This window comes from Pristis pectinata, chromosome 21 (genome assembly GCF_009764475.1).
Source record: "Pristis pectinata isolate sPriPec2 chromosome 21, sPriPec2.1.pri, whole genome shotgun sequence".
Lineage (NCBI taxonomy): Eukaryota > Metazoa > Chordata > Chondrichthyes > Rhinopristiformes > Pristidae > Pristis > Pristis pectinata.
This window is the reverse complement of record NC_067425.1, coordinates 35,527,846-35,541,040: the sequence shown is the minus strand read 5'-3', so window position 1 is coordinate 35,541,040 and position 13,195 is coordinate 35,527,846. Positions and strand designations below refer to the sequence as shown.

Below are 13,195 nucleotides of genomic sequence, written 5' to 3'. Positions count from 1 at the left end.
CTACCTCCACTTGATTACTCCAGACTGAGCAGCAAGGAGGACTCAGGGGTGGGGGCTATCCAGAGGTTCTGTCCTGGGTCGGCCCGACGGCCTTCGAGGCCTTGCTGGGTCAATGGCCTTTTGCAAGTTGTTGCCTTTGGCCACAGGGTTGATGACTCCAGTCCCTTGGAGAGGTCGCTGTCTGTATACCAGCCCTTGCTGGCATAACATTGAGGGTGGGACGGAGTGCAGATGGCCCCTCTCCTAGGGGAGTCTGCGGGTCCACACTGACCCCAGCCACAGAGCAGTCAGGCACCAGCCCCAGCAGCAGACCTCTCGCACGTGGTCATCCGGAATTGAGACGGCCTGAGCTGCCAGTGCCCACTGATTCCCCTCTTGGGTTGCACTGTCCCGCACACCATTAGTGCGATGCAGGGAAGCGGCTGGTGAAAACAACCTGATGATTTTAATTAGTGCCTCAGTTTGTGAGGGAAACCCTAGGGCACAGAGCAGGATGAAAGGCCTTGAAATTCGTCAGCACCCTCCAGACAACAATGTTCTGCTCACCTACAACTGCTATTGCTGTGGGTGCAGAGCTTATAAAGTCAGCAACAAGAGTGCCTTTGGACACTTTACACGCCGTGCCATGGGTCAGTGTGAAGGATAAGAGCGGGTCAGCCCAGCGGCAAGGCCGGATACAGGGGGAGCAGTGAGGGACCTCACTGGCCGGGCTGTCAGACAGGGGCAGGGTGGCGGTTGCTGTGCCTCAAGGCTTGGGGCGGAGAATCTGCATGGGGTGTGGGATCTGGACATTGAGAGGTGGAAGACACAGGTGTGATCTCAGTGAGGGGTGGGGAGGAGGGGTATTGGGTGGGGGGGGGTGGTGGGGGGAAAGAAGAGGAGTATGGAGAGTACAGGCAATCAAAGTAGTGCCACCTGACTGGGATCCCAGTGCTGGGGTGGGAACAGTCAGGGGCCCCTTGAGATCACACTGGTGCAGAGATGACACTGCTAATGCCAGTGCCTCTGGATCCATATGGAAGATCTCCCCAGGACTATCATTTTCTCCTTACCACACAAAGAGAACTTTCAGCCCATCGAGTCCCTGTAACTTGCCCATCGATACGTCACATATTCTCCTGCCTGCCACCCACCCACGTGGGAGGGGGGGATTTAAAGTGTTCAGTTAACCCACCGGCACGTCTTTAGGATGTGAGAAGAAACCAGAGCCCCCAGAGGAAACACACGCAGCCACAGGGAGAACGTACACACTCCACACAGACAGTACCCGAGGTTAGGATTGAACCCAGGTCACTGGAGTTGTGAGGTAGTCGCACTACCTGCTGCTCCTCTGCACTGCGCACCCCCTTCCCCCTAGATCTAAAGGACCATTACATGGGGAATAACATGGTTAGCTGGTCATGATCACAAGTACAATTCATGGCCGGAAGAGGCCAACTGAATTTTCTGAATGGGACAACCTGACCTGGAGGTGATCCAGCAGTGCACATCACTCAGGTACACATCGACTTTCACCAGCATTGAAGGGAAAAGTACTGTGTTTCTGAATATCCAGATGACTGTGCTTTTGTAAGGGAGTGCCACTACACGAGTCTTGGAGAAGTGCAGCTGGAGTTTCCTATGGGGAAAATACAAAATGGAAAGCCACATGGAAGGGAGTTTCCTACTGGAAAAGTATGGAAGTTTTGCCATTGGAGCAGGATGATGGGAGTTTTACAGTGCGCCTGCCTGTAATTTAACCACGAGGAACGTGGGAGCTTTTAGTGCCAAAGCCACCTCACATGGAAAATAATAATTCCACCTTAAAGATCGCAAAATATAGACAACCATTTGTAGCGGTTGGTGAGTTAAGAATTTCCAAAACTGATGGCAGTGGTTCCGCTGATCATCTGCTTCTCGTCAGTACTTTACCAGCACATCGTTCCTTTGGAGACCAAGCTTTCTGGCATCTCCCTCCCTACCTGGCACAGCCACAACTAGACTCGAGTCACACAGCCATTTTGTACATCCAAGAGGGAAGGTGCATACACATACAGATACAGGACTGATTTATGCAAATCCCATGCAATCACCATAGCAGCTAAAGAAACTAATTTCCATCTACACTGGAGCATTACATAAATGCAAAGTTGTTGTACAAATGGGACCCGGGCTGTCAGCACAAGCTAATCAGAATGACTGGTTCTGGGGCCTTCACTAAGACACTTAACACAAGTGAGCCCCACACAGGTAACGTCTCTGGCCATCTATTTTACTGCAGCCTTCCTCTTGCTGTTATATCACATTCACATTTCCCTATTTCGCTGCCTGAGTGAAGCTCAGTTACTGCTGGGTTATGGACGGATTGGAGCTGCAGTGCTGTAGCCTCCCGACAACTGGCTTTAACAGCACACAGATTTCGCGTAGTGTTGAAGCAGAGAGGGGCAGCTTTCATTCTGGCTGCTCGCGCTGACCCCAGAGCTGACAAAGCAGCCTGCCAACTGGCTGAGCTCTGTGCCACTCGTAACCCAGTCCACTTGCCAAATGCATGAATACACATTTTCCCTCTTTGGAAACTTGCTCTAACACAACAAGCAATATTTATGCAAGTGAAGTTTCCTATCACAGTGGGTTCAATGGATGGAATTCACTCTGCAAAACCTAAATCGTTCATTGTTCTCCTGAAGCAGGTCAGTAAAATCCCTCATTACTCATTAACAATTGGACTGTGCCAACATCCCATTTCCTTGATCTTTAATCACTTTGGATTGAAATTCCCATAAACAGAGAACAAATAGCCACTGTGTGATAATGTTTTGTGGAACAGTGCAGGCTGCAGGCCCAAAGGAGTTGATTCTTCCACCCAAAAATACAAGTGGTTTTTAAATGGTGCCATCAACTACCAAAGTGGTAGAACACCCAAGTACCTGGCTCTGCAACAGGGCTGTCTGCAACAATCCACACCGCGTGGGGAATTTACTCCACCGTTGCCTTGGTAGCAGGCTGGGAAACCAATTGTGGAGCTTCTAAGTGTACGTAACCTTGGACTTATCCAAACCCCAGGGGCAGTCAGCAACGCGGGAGGGTGCTCTCAGTAAGGCTGTCCTCCCTGCCCTTCGCCCACAGACAGCAGGCTGGCTGGAAGCTGCTCAGCTGGTTTGGATACAAACACCAAACTGCTGGTCCCACCCTTGGCTTCGATACTATAGAATTCCATTTGTTTACATTGGGAGGAGGATTCCACCCATAGGGACAAACAATTACAAGCTCCTGTGGTTAGAAAACCACATTCCAGACAATTTTCTGGCCGTGAAGGTTTCCCTGGTGACGGAGAAGGTTGTGCCAATCTGCAAAGAGCAAACTAGATTGAAGGTGTCACTCCGAAGCAGTAAATGGTGGGGTGGGGGTGAACTCTTGGGGCAACCAGTTAGCACTATTTCACAAGCACAGTCCCAACCTCTGCCCTGCACTGCAGCTCTGTGGGATATTGTCTGTCCCACCACCCCCTAGACCAAAGCCCAACAAGCACATCCCTTGTAGGTTCCCCAGCGCAGGAGGCAGCAGGCACTGCCCAGAGTTAGCAGCAGGCAGAGGAATTATCTTCAGTGATCGCAAGGTACAGATTAGATTGGTGCAGAGTTTAAGGGTGAGGGAATGACAGGAGACTGGGGGGGGATAAAGGCTATGGAAGTGAGGGTGGATTTGGTGGGCTAAAGGTGCAGGGAGTGGGAGGACTCTGGGATTAGACTGGGCAGGACGTCAAATACATTAAGGAAGCAAAACACTTTGGGGGCACAGACTGCAGAAGGGGTCTTCAGGACGAAACCCTGTGTGTCAGCTTGGCCTCCTGCAGTTAAACTGGCACAGGGGTGCCGGATCACACTCTATTTTTGACAGCTTCCCAACCTGATCATTTTGAGAAGCTGGTCACCCAGGAAACGTATGGTCACCATTACCAGCCTTCGAATCACACTGCTGCAGCTCCTGGGCCGGAACCTCTTCCAGCCTCTGCACCTCAAGACTAGTCTCTGCACACTAGGGGCATCCAATGATACACTGCCGCCAAGGTGTCCCATTGCTCTTACTGTCCCCAGGACACCCCACTGCCCTCTGGATGTCCCATTCTCAGCTCTTGGTGTCCCTGTGCACTTCTCTGCCAATGACGAATGCCTCAGGTCCCCTTCACAACGAAAAGAAAGTGGTAGACAATATGCACGCGGCGAGGTCACATTGACAGCCCTGTGATAATGGCGCAATGATTATTTTAGGTGACATTAGTTCAGTCATGACACCACTCAAAACTTTCGAGGTCCTTTTCAAAACAGCAGTCACATGAGGGTAGAGGGGGCTTTGTCTCAGGCCCCCCATCCAAGGAGGCTCAAGTCTCAGACACATTTGCAGTGAACTTATGTGGCTCATTTAATTGTTGTTTCATCTGTTTGTTTTACCTGGTGAAGGCACTCCTGGAAAATGATTCAGGTTTGTGATTAGATGGCGAGGAACGTACCAGCCTCCATTTGTTTTAAAACTGAGCATCTCCAATGACAGCCCCAAGGCAAACCACAGGAAGGTATGCAGAGAAACGTTCGCTTGGTGTTGGCTGCTTTCGGAATACTCACTCGCTGAAATAAACCAGTTAGCAACGACATAACAAGCAGGAACCAGGGGAAAATAACTGCAGGCAGCTCAACGTAACCAGGCAGGTTAACAATGCAAGGTGGACAAAAATGGCAGGTGGGTGTACAATCATTGACATTGCTGAAGTGAACAGGGCCTGATGTTCAAACCATTACATTAGCTGGCAGGTACACAACAATCATAAAGTGTAATAGAGTCATCAGATAGCAGTCGGGAGCAGGAAGCCTGTTCATTTTGTTTCCCAGGCTCGCCCAAGGCACCAGTGTAATTGGTTGGGTGTTCTATTTGCTGAAGTCACTCCACACCTTCACCCACCCTGCACGGGGTTCCCTGTCGTCATGGGAACGCGGCTCATTTACACTCTGCTGCTTACAGTGGCGTATCAGCAATTCTCTAACGACGCAGGGACACCCGCACGAGTTCAGGCTCTACAGGCACTGCCCTGCATGACAGACACACCAGCCAACCCTGTGCTGGATGCCACTCTGTAGCCTTTGACATGGCGCTCACATCAAAACTGGAGCGCACCCAGCAACTCAATCCCAGCGTGGTGACGCAGAGTGGTCAGGGAGCATCCCATCAGTCACGTCACGGACTGAGCGCCGATTGGGTTCACTGCCACTGGCCAGCCCAGATCAGTACTAGCCAATCCAGTTTTCGTGGCAAAGTTACACAATGTCCTGTCGGTAGCACAGAGGCCTGGACATCGCTGAAACTCTCAGTGGAGGTCCAGTGACCACAGTGGTCATCAGCACCGTGACCTTCCATTGGCTGCACTGGGACTCCGAGGGAAGCCCAGAGGGTGACTGTTACTGATTTTATAACATTTTAATAACACAAGGTTGGACTGAGACCTCGCTCAGTTAAATGCCACACTTGCACCTGGTCACTCCAACCGTGGCCCCCAAGGTTCAGGGCCCGATCTCCCAATGTCACGATACCCTCCATCAAACAATGCCCGAGGCACTGACCTTGCCCTGCCCACCCCACCCAATGACCTGATCACTGCCCTAGTCCCCTGTACCGTTCCAACCCGCGGCGCTGCTGTACTGTTGCAGATCCCAGCCTCCATCCCTGGCCACATGCCTTACCCACTAACTCAACCGCAGGCCCCAATCTGGTCTACAACCACTGGACTACAACCACTGGACTAAAATTTCTGGGCTTCAATTCTCCACCAGAATCCAAGTCAGGATCCAGCCTCCTTCCTCCACCCACGCCCCTGTGCAAGAGCCAACGCACATTTCAAGACGCTGCATGCCAACCAAGGCTGTGTATGGAGAAGGATGCACGAATGAGCACTTGGAATGTATTCAGCCAACACAATGATGCAGAGACTGCCAATATTTCCAACAGCACTTAACGAATTGTTGATAAATAGGTGTGACGGGTAGGTGTTGGCAGTAAATATCCCTGTTCTCCCCATTTCCTCCCCCTTGGCCAAGTTACTAGGTTACTGATTCCAATGACTTTAAATGCAGCTTTCCAGACCAGAGTCTCAGTCCATCACTCCCACTTACTCCCAGACCTCAGGTCTAGAAAACCGTACTGCTAAAAATACTGGACTGCACACAAAAGATATTTTGTCTCCAGCAGTAGACTGGAAAAAGAAGAGGTCCTTCCATTCTGCCCAAAGGACACACTCCCTTTTCATCTTACTACATGCAAACTGATGGTGCAGAACCTCTCACAGACCAATGGTCCCAGGTTCCCGAACAGGTTGATGGTGAATGATCTCAGCACTGAGCATGGCCTCAGTCAGCACCCCTGGGCCACTTAGGGTGGGAATGTCAGGCCAGTGCAACACTTGCTCTTCTGAGGTTGAAGAACAGTGCAGGTCGACACTTCCTCCGCCCTTCACCCAAGTGAAGAGTGCTCAATGTATACTGTAGATGCAGCTAGATGGAAAGGGTAAGTGGTTCATTACGCAAGCCCTCCACAACCTTTGCAAACCCAAAATAATTTACCCTAGTCTTTATTCTGAGTGTCAGAGCAGTCAAAGTCACATAGCATGGAAACAGGCCCTTCGAGCCCACTGATTCTTCGCCAACCATCGAGCACCCATTTATACCAATCCCACTCTATTCTCTCCACCATCCGCAACTATTGCCTCCATCAGGGAGGCAATTTTGCTGGAAGTTCGAGAGCCTGGGGCAGGGTTGATGACTGACGCAAGGACGGCTGTATGTAGGCAGAGTAAAACTCAACTGTTTAATCACAATATTGGGATTACGGTGACATCGTAATAATTCTAAACCATTATGTATTATTTTATAAGCCTTCAGTGAAATTTCCAATTAACTATAATACCCACTTTGTGAATCAACACTTGAGCACTTTCTGTAATTAGTGCTCTGTAGCAATATAATTACGGGATTGATTGCATCAAATGTGCAATAATAAAGTGAGCAGCTTCCAGACGTTTAGATATTTGTTTTATCTTCTTACGTTGATTCACTAATTCAGGAGCGGGATTGATTACCCAAGACTGTGCTGGAAAGAAAGAACGTCCTTCCTTTCAGTATTGAAAGTAGAGCCAAGATGAGGGGAAAGCCGTTTTGCACCCATTTTACAAGCTCAAATATAGCATAACACATTTGGGACATGCAGTGAAAAATTAGAAAAACTCCAGGATGCTGGAAATCTGAAATAAAAGCCGAAAACACTGGAAGAGCTCAGGTCAGGCAGCACCTGCGGGAAGAGAAACTGTGAATGTTCCAACTCAAAGACCCTTTGTCAGAACCTGCTGAGTTTTAATGCATTTTCGGTTTTTATTTTTGGACATGGAGTGTTTGCAGACATTTCCCGATGGAGTCTGACCCTGCGAGAAATTGGGCCTGGCTTCCATTCACCCAGGATGCCAAAATCACTGCACCACTACTTGTACATGAAATGATGTAATCAATGTAGATCATTTAGGATAAATTAGACCAAAAGACTGCTTTTTACAACCCGCATTAGCATCAATCTTAGCACGTGTGTCGTGCACCGAAAATGGGTGCAATCCAATTTCCAGGGAGTTCTCCTCATCACTTAGTGAGGTCCACTCTTCACAGGTGAGCTCTGCAGATTCAGCAGGGCCTCGGGTCAAATGCAGGAAGGTTCTGAGCCTCTGGTGCACAAGATACATTAACATCTGGATAGGAACTCAGGTGGGAAAAGTGCTCCTTCAAGCTGAGATCTAGGAGACACAATTAACCCTGTCATATGCCATGGTCCTCTGCTACTGAATACACAGTACAAACTTCGTGTTCCAGTTCAGTTGTAGTTGTGAGGGGCGTGAAGCCAGGAGAACTTTGGCCCATTTGGGTCAGCTAGAACTCGGTGACTGGACAGTAGCCTCTGAGCCAGAAAGGAGAAGCTCAAGAGGATTTGGATCAGATGTTAAACATCGGACATATTGGTTGCCTCGGGTAAAAGATTCCAGGGTCCCAGCTGAAGAGGAGCCCAGGACAATATGCACATCAAACACACAGAGCAGGTTATCAGACAATTTGTCAAATTGTTGTTTATAGGGCCTGGCTGCGTGTATGTTAGCTGCCCTGAGGAAGGACAGGTCGACAACAGCGTCTCAGCCCACAGACATGCTTGTGCTATCATTATGGAAATAACAGAACTGTGCATCATCCAACAGGCTGCTGTGTGGCACACCCACCCTGACACCCTCTTCAGGACTCCTGTGGGTTAAACCCCAGCATAGTGATTATCCACAGGAGGAGCACTGTCATGGGACAAGGTAACAGCTCCAAGAGCATCCATCACAAGCTTTTAGTTCTGGTTCATCAGCAGAAGGAAATGGCACATCCTACACACATTTCAAGTCCTTTACAGATGCATTAAAAACACTTGGGTTCATCTGCTTCCAATAACATCCAGCTAACCTGGAGTACCGGATGTTCGATCGGCTGGAACAGATGAGTGATATTGATCACCAGCAGTACGGCACAGGTCGAGTCGTTGACGCAGCTCTCACTTACCTGCGATTTCCACAATGTCTCCAGGCACAATGTCTCGAGCTTTGATTCTCTGCACGGCCTTCCTGTCCATTCGGTACACCTTGCCCATCTCGGGTTCATACTCTTTGAGTGCCTCGATGGCATTCTCTGCATTCCTTTCCTGCGAATGTGGACAGTGTGTTCACTGGCAGGTGACATCAGTTTAATGAACCTTATCAGCTCTGTGCCCACTGTGCACTGCCTGCTAGGCTGCTATCCCTCGTGGCCCAGCGGCTTGTCGGGTCACTTCTGAAGACAGTTAAGAGTCACGCACACTGCTGTCACACAAAAACCTCGCTGGACAAAGATCCCAGACCCTCTCCCAAGGGGCATTATGGAAGTACAAACAACTCACAGTGTGACAGCTTTTAAGGTAAGAAAGTTCCTCCCGAAATTTCTACTATTATAGTAGCTTTCTTTTTACCTCTCCCTGCCTAGTCTATCAGTTCCTTATTTCATAATTTTGAATACATTCTAACCTGTGCCTTTCCCTTTCCAGAAGTCAAAGACCACCCAACCTCCTCGGTCTTCGCCAAAAGGTATAATGTGCTGATTCCAATGTCAACCTTGGAAATCTTATTTCACATGTTCCAGGCTGCCTTTGTCCCTTTAATGCCAGATGGAAGTCAGGGCAATAAACAGCCATCCAAATGCAGACCAAATACAATTCTGTCCAAATCTGGCACAAATTCTGTTTTTCAATCCCATCCCTTTAGGGAAAAAAATTCTGGAGACTGGTTTCCTTCCTTTCAATCTTATTAACTTCTGTTAAGATGTTTAACAACTCACTTATCTGTACCCTTGATCCCTCTGGCCATCAACCCCATTCAGATCCTTATTTCCCAAGGAGTGCACATCCCCTCACAAAAGGCACTGCTTCTTATTATTTGCATGAAGACATTTACAACCCAATAAAATTCCAAAATGTGAATAATATCTTTGTACATTTTGCCACAATCCTCCTCAGTGTTAACTGTAACCCTGACAGGACTTTGAAACTGTATTTCCAATTATGGAGTATAAAATGTTTCTGTCAATTGTCTACAGCAGTTCCAGTTCAAAACCTTGTGGAATACCACTTCCTCATGTCCACAAGTCTCAGTAGCTATCCTTAGCCCTAGAAGGATCAACAGCCCACTCAGTTCCTTCCACATTCAATTAGATCATGCTACACCAATTTAGCACCTTATCTAGCTTAATACCGATACCATACAAGAAAATCTGTGTCTGGAAAAGTACAATTGATCCAGAATCTATGACATCTTGGGGAACAGAAACTTTCAGACTCCTACTGTCCTTTTCATGAAAAGGTGCTTCCTGACTCCACTGATGAATCATCACCAAGTTTAAGTTATTTTTGTCATTTCTGGAGTCTCCTATCAAAGGAAATAGTTTTTCTGCAACCATCCTACTGAATCCTTTGTCATGTTAAAAAGTACCAGATCACTTTCAACATCCCCTGTTCCTTCTAAGCTCAAGTGAATACATGCTTAGTTCAAGCAATGGATGCTTTCAATTTACTCTTTAATGCTCAGATCATCTGTCCTGCAGCAGACCCACGTACCCTTCTAGAGAATGTTTGGTAAGCTGCAATCATTAACATTATAGTCATGGGTGGTCAGAACTTAATGCGATACACTCAATGGGGTCCATCTTGGCATTCCACTTCCCTTGAGAGAACGACTATCAAAAGTCCCAATGGAACGTTAATGCCTTCCACTCATCTACCAACTTAAACCTTGAGACACAAGCACCTGTATCTCTGCTCTCTACAGTTCTCACCTTTAACAACGTTCTCTGATTTATCTTTCTTGGACCCCGTCTGAATTTCAATTACCACAACTTTGCTGCCTTTGCTGTAGTCCATGCCCCTTTGTAGCTTTCTGCTCCCATCTTTACAACCAAGTCTCCCAACTTGGTATCTAATTTGGATGCACAACTCCTTATTCATCGTGCACATCATGGCTTTACATTCTAGGGACCAAACTGGCGAAGCGCTGCCTGACATACCCAGCCCAAGATATTACATCCCCTTCCTACCTATAACAAGTCCCCTACTTCCCAACCACTTTCAACCTATAATTGCAAAGCTCACTTCCAAAACCATGCACTTTCATTTCTACTAATAGCAATGACATTTGTAGACACTCCCTTACTCATCCATTTATCACTTACTCCAACAGAGTACCTGGGCAGATGTGACCTCCCTTCCTTGCATCCCTTCTCTGACCAGTTCAGTCTGTCGCCGAGCCAGTACTTTCCCCACCGCTGATGTTAAACCGACAGATCGGTATTTACTTCCTCCCTTCTCAGCTACTGGTTCAATACGTAATTTTTCAATCCAAAAGGCAGAACTTACAAATCAGGAGGCTTGAGGGAAGTTATAACCAGGACATCTATAGAAACTGCCTGGGGAAATTAATGATGTCCCAGTGTGGAAACCATTAAGCATCTTCTCTTGATTATCTTCTATACTCCCACCTTTTTGTTATATTTAATCCAATAAGCCCATCCCTTGATTTATTTCTAATTTCCCCACTTCTGCACACCTCTTCCACTACTGTGAAAACAGATGAAGCACTTAGCAAACCTGCCATTCCCTTGGAGCCCATTACTCCCTCCATTGGCCCACATTTCCCCTGACTAAATTTAGAGGTAAAAGTAGCTTAAGTTTTTTTTTGCTGGTATGATCGTACACAAACATAGCTTTGGCCACTTTCTTACACTCTGACTGTACTTGTAAAACAGTAGTTAGTTTTGATATTGGCTCATTTGGACGAGTAAGTCAACAGGTCACATAAATCTCCGACCACCAAATTTCGTCACATTCTTTCAATATATTCTGTTCTTTTCTCCCTTAGTTACTTTCCCAACATCAGAGTGCATTTGGAAAATAGAAACTGGAGCAGGTCCTACCGTCCCTCAGAGCAAGGCTGAACCACAAGCCCATCCACGTCCCTTGTTTCACCTAGTGTCTAAACATCCACCCACGTCAGTTTAACCTGAACTCAGTTAAATCAAGAAGGGACTTCTACAGACTCAGAATCCTTTGGAAAAGGATGTTTCGTACCCAAGTTTTTACAATTTTTGGAATGTGGTTGTTGCTGGCAGTTATTGCCCACCCCACATTGCCCGCAGGAAGCTGGTGATGTGGCACCTTCTCAAACCAATTTTAATTGTGCAATTATAACGCAGCTTGCTGGGCCACTTCAGAGGGCAGTTAGAAGTCAACTGCAATGTTTGGGGTCCGGATTCACACCCAGGCCAGCAGATTTCCTCCCTTGATGAGCAGTAGTGAAACAGCAGGATTTTCTGATTATCCAGTGACCGTCCCTGCTTTGGGAGTCGAGTAACTTCACTGCACTGCCCCATGTCCCAGTCCTTGTGTAGAAATAGTCTCCCCTCATTTTAGACTGAATCAGTCTCTCGGCACCTGGCAACATTCTAAATGGTGCAGAGAAAGAGGGATCAGAGTGCAGATATGCATCAATCTTTGCAAGTGGCAGGGCGCAGTTAGTAAAACATACCAGATCCTGAACTTCCTAAAAAGAGGCTTGGTTACAAAAGGAGGGAGGTTACATTGAGCTGTTGTAAAACACTGGTTGGGCCACAACAACTATTGTGTTAAATATGCTGCCTGTATTTCTGGGATTTCCTCCCACTGAAAGTCACTCCTCCCCACACGTAAACAGCAAAAGTGGCTTCCCTGTTTTCCCATACTTTGTTCCTTGCAACAACCCTGGTGCTGCATTTGTACTAACAACTAACTTGCGTTGCTACCTTGAATAATTTGAGAATATGTGCTCTTCTATATCGATCACACCTCTACACAGTCAGTCTTTTATCTTCCGAGCCATATGTGACCAAATAATTTCTCCTCAAGTAAAACACCACTTCAAATATTCTATTTTGAAATGTCATTTACAATCCATCTTTTCAATTTGTTAACATATTCTGTCAGTTTCGCCTTCATTATTAAACTAAACCTTCAATCTGGTGTCATAAAAACTTTGGATGATTCTTGATTAGTTTGCTTTAGCAGTGAACCAGGGTGGTGCCAACTCCGGACCAGTGAAACACCACTCCCCACTTCCTCCCACATCTAACGACCTGTATATTTGTGTACGCAAGGTGTGGTTATAGGATCAGAGCAGCTTCACCAACAAGTCCATTCAGCTCATCATGCTAGTCCAAAACAAAAGTGCCCCAGCCCAATTTCACCTCCCAGCACTGGGTCCATATCTCTGCAGGTCACAGTTCTTCAAGAACGTATCCCAATACTGCTTCAGTGTGATGAGGATTTCTATCAACCTTTCAAGCAGCAAATTCTAGACCCCTTAACCTCTGGGTGAACTTTTTCTCATCTCCCCTAGAATCCTTCTACCAATTACCTGTCTTCCCCAGCTGCCTCTTTTCCAAAGAAAATAATCACAGCTTAGCCCATCTTTCCTCTCAGCTACAATTTTCCAGTCCTGGCCACATTCTTGTGTACCCTCTCCAGGGCAATCAGTTCTTTCTTGTGGTGACCAGAACTGCAGGCAGCACTTCAATTGTGGTCCAACTAGTGTGGCACTGTTCAATCC

General features: G+C 47.3%; 1 protein-coding gene across 2 annotated transcripts in view; it reads right to left on the bottom strand.

Moving 5' to 3' along the window:
- The window catches only part of atp2a3 (ATPase sarcoplasmic/endoplasmic reticulum Ca2+ transporting 3), a 167,204-nt gene that overhangs the window by 91,214 nt on the left and 62,795 nt on the right, over positions 1 to 13,195 (bottom strand). For both annotated transcript variants that reach the window (XM_052035821.1, XM_052035820.1), the window contains exon 5: positions 8,595 to 8,733. In XM_052035821.1, the coding sequence (XP_051891781.1) occupies positions 8,595 to 8,733 (139 nt within the window). The remainder of the gene's footprint in view (positions 1 to 8,594; positions 8,734 to 13,195) is intronic.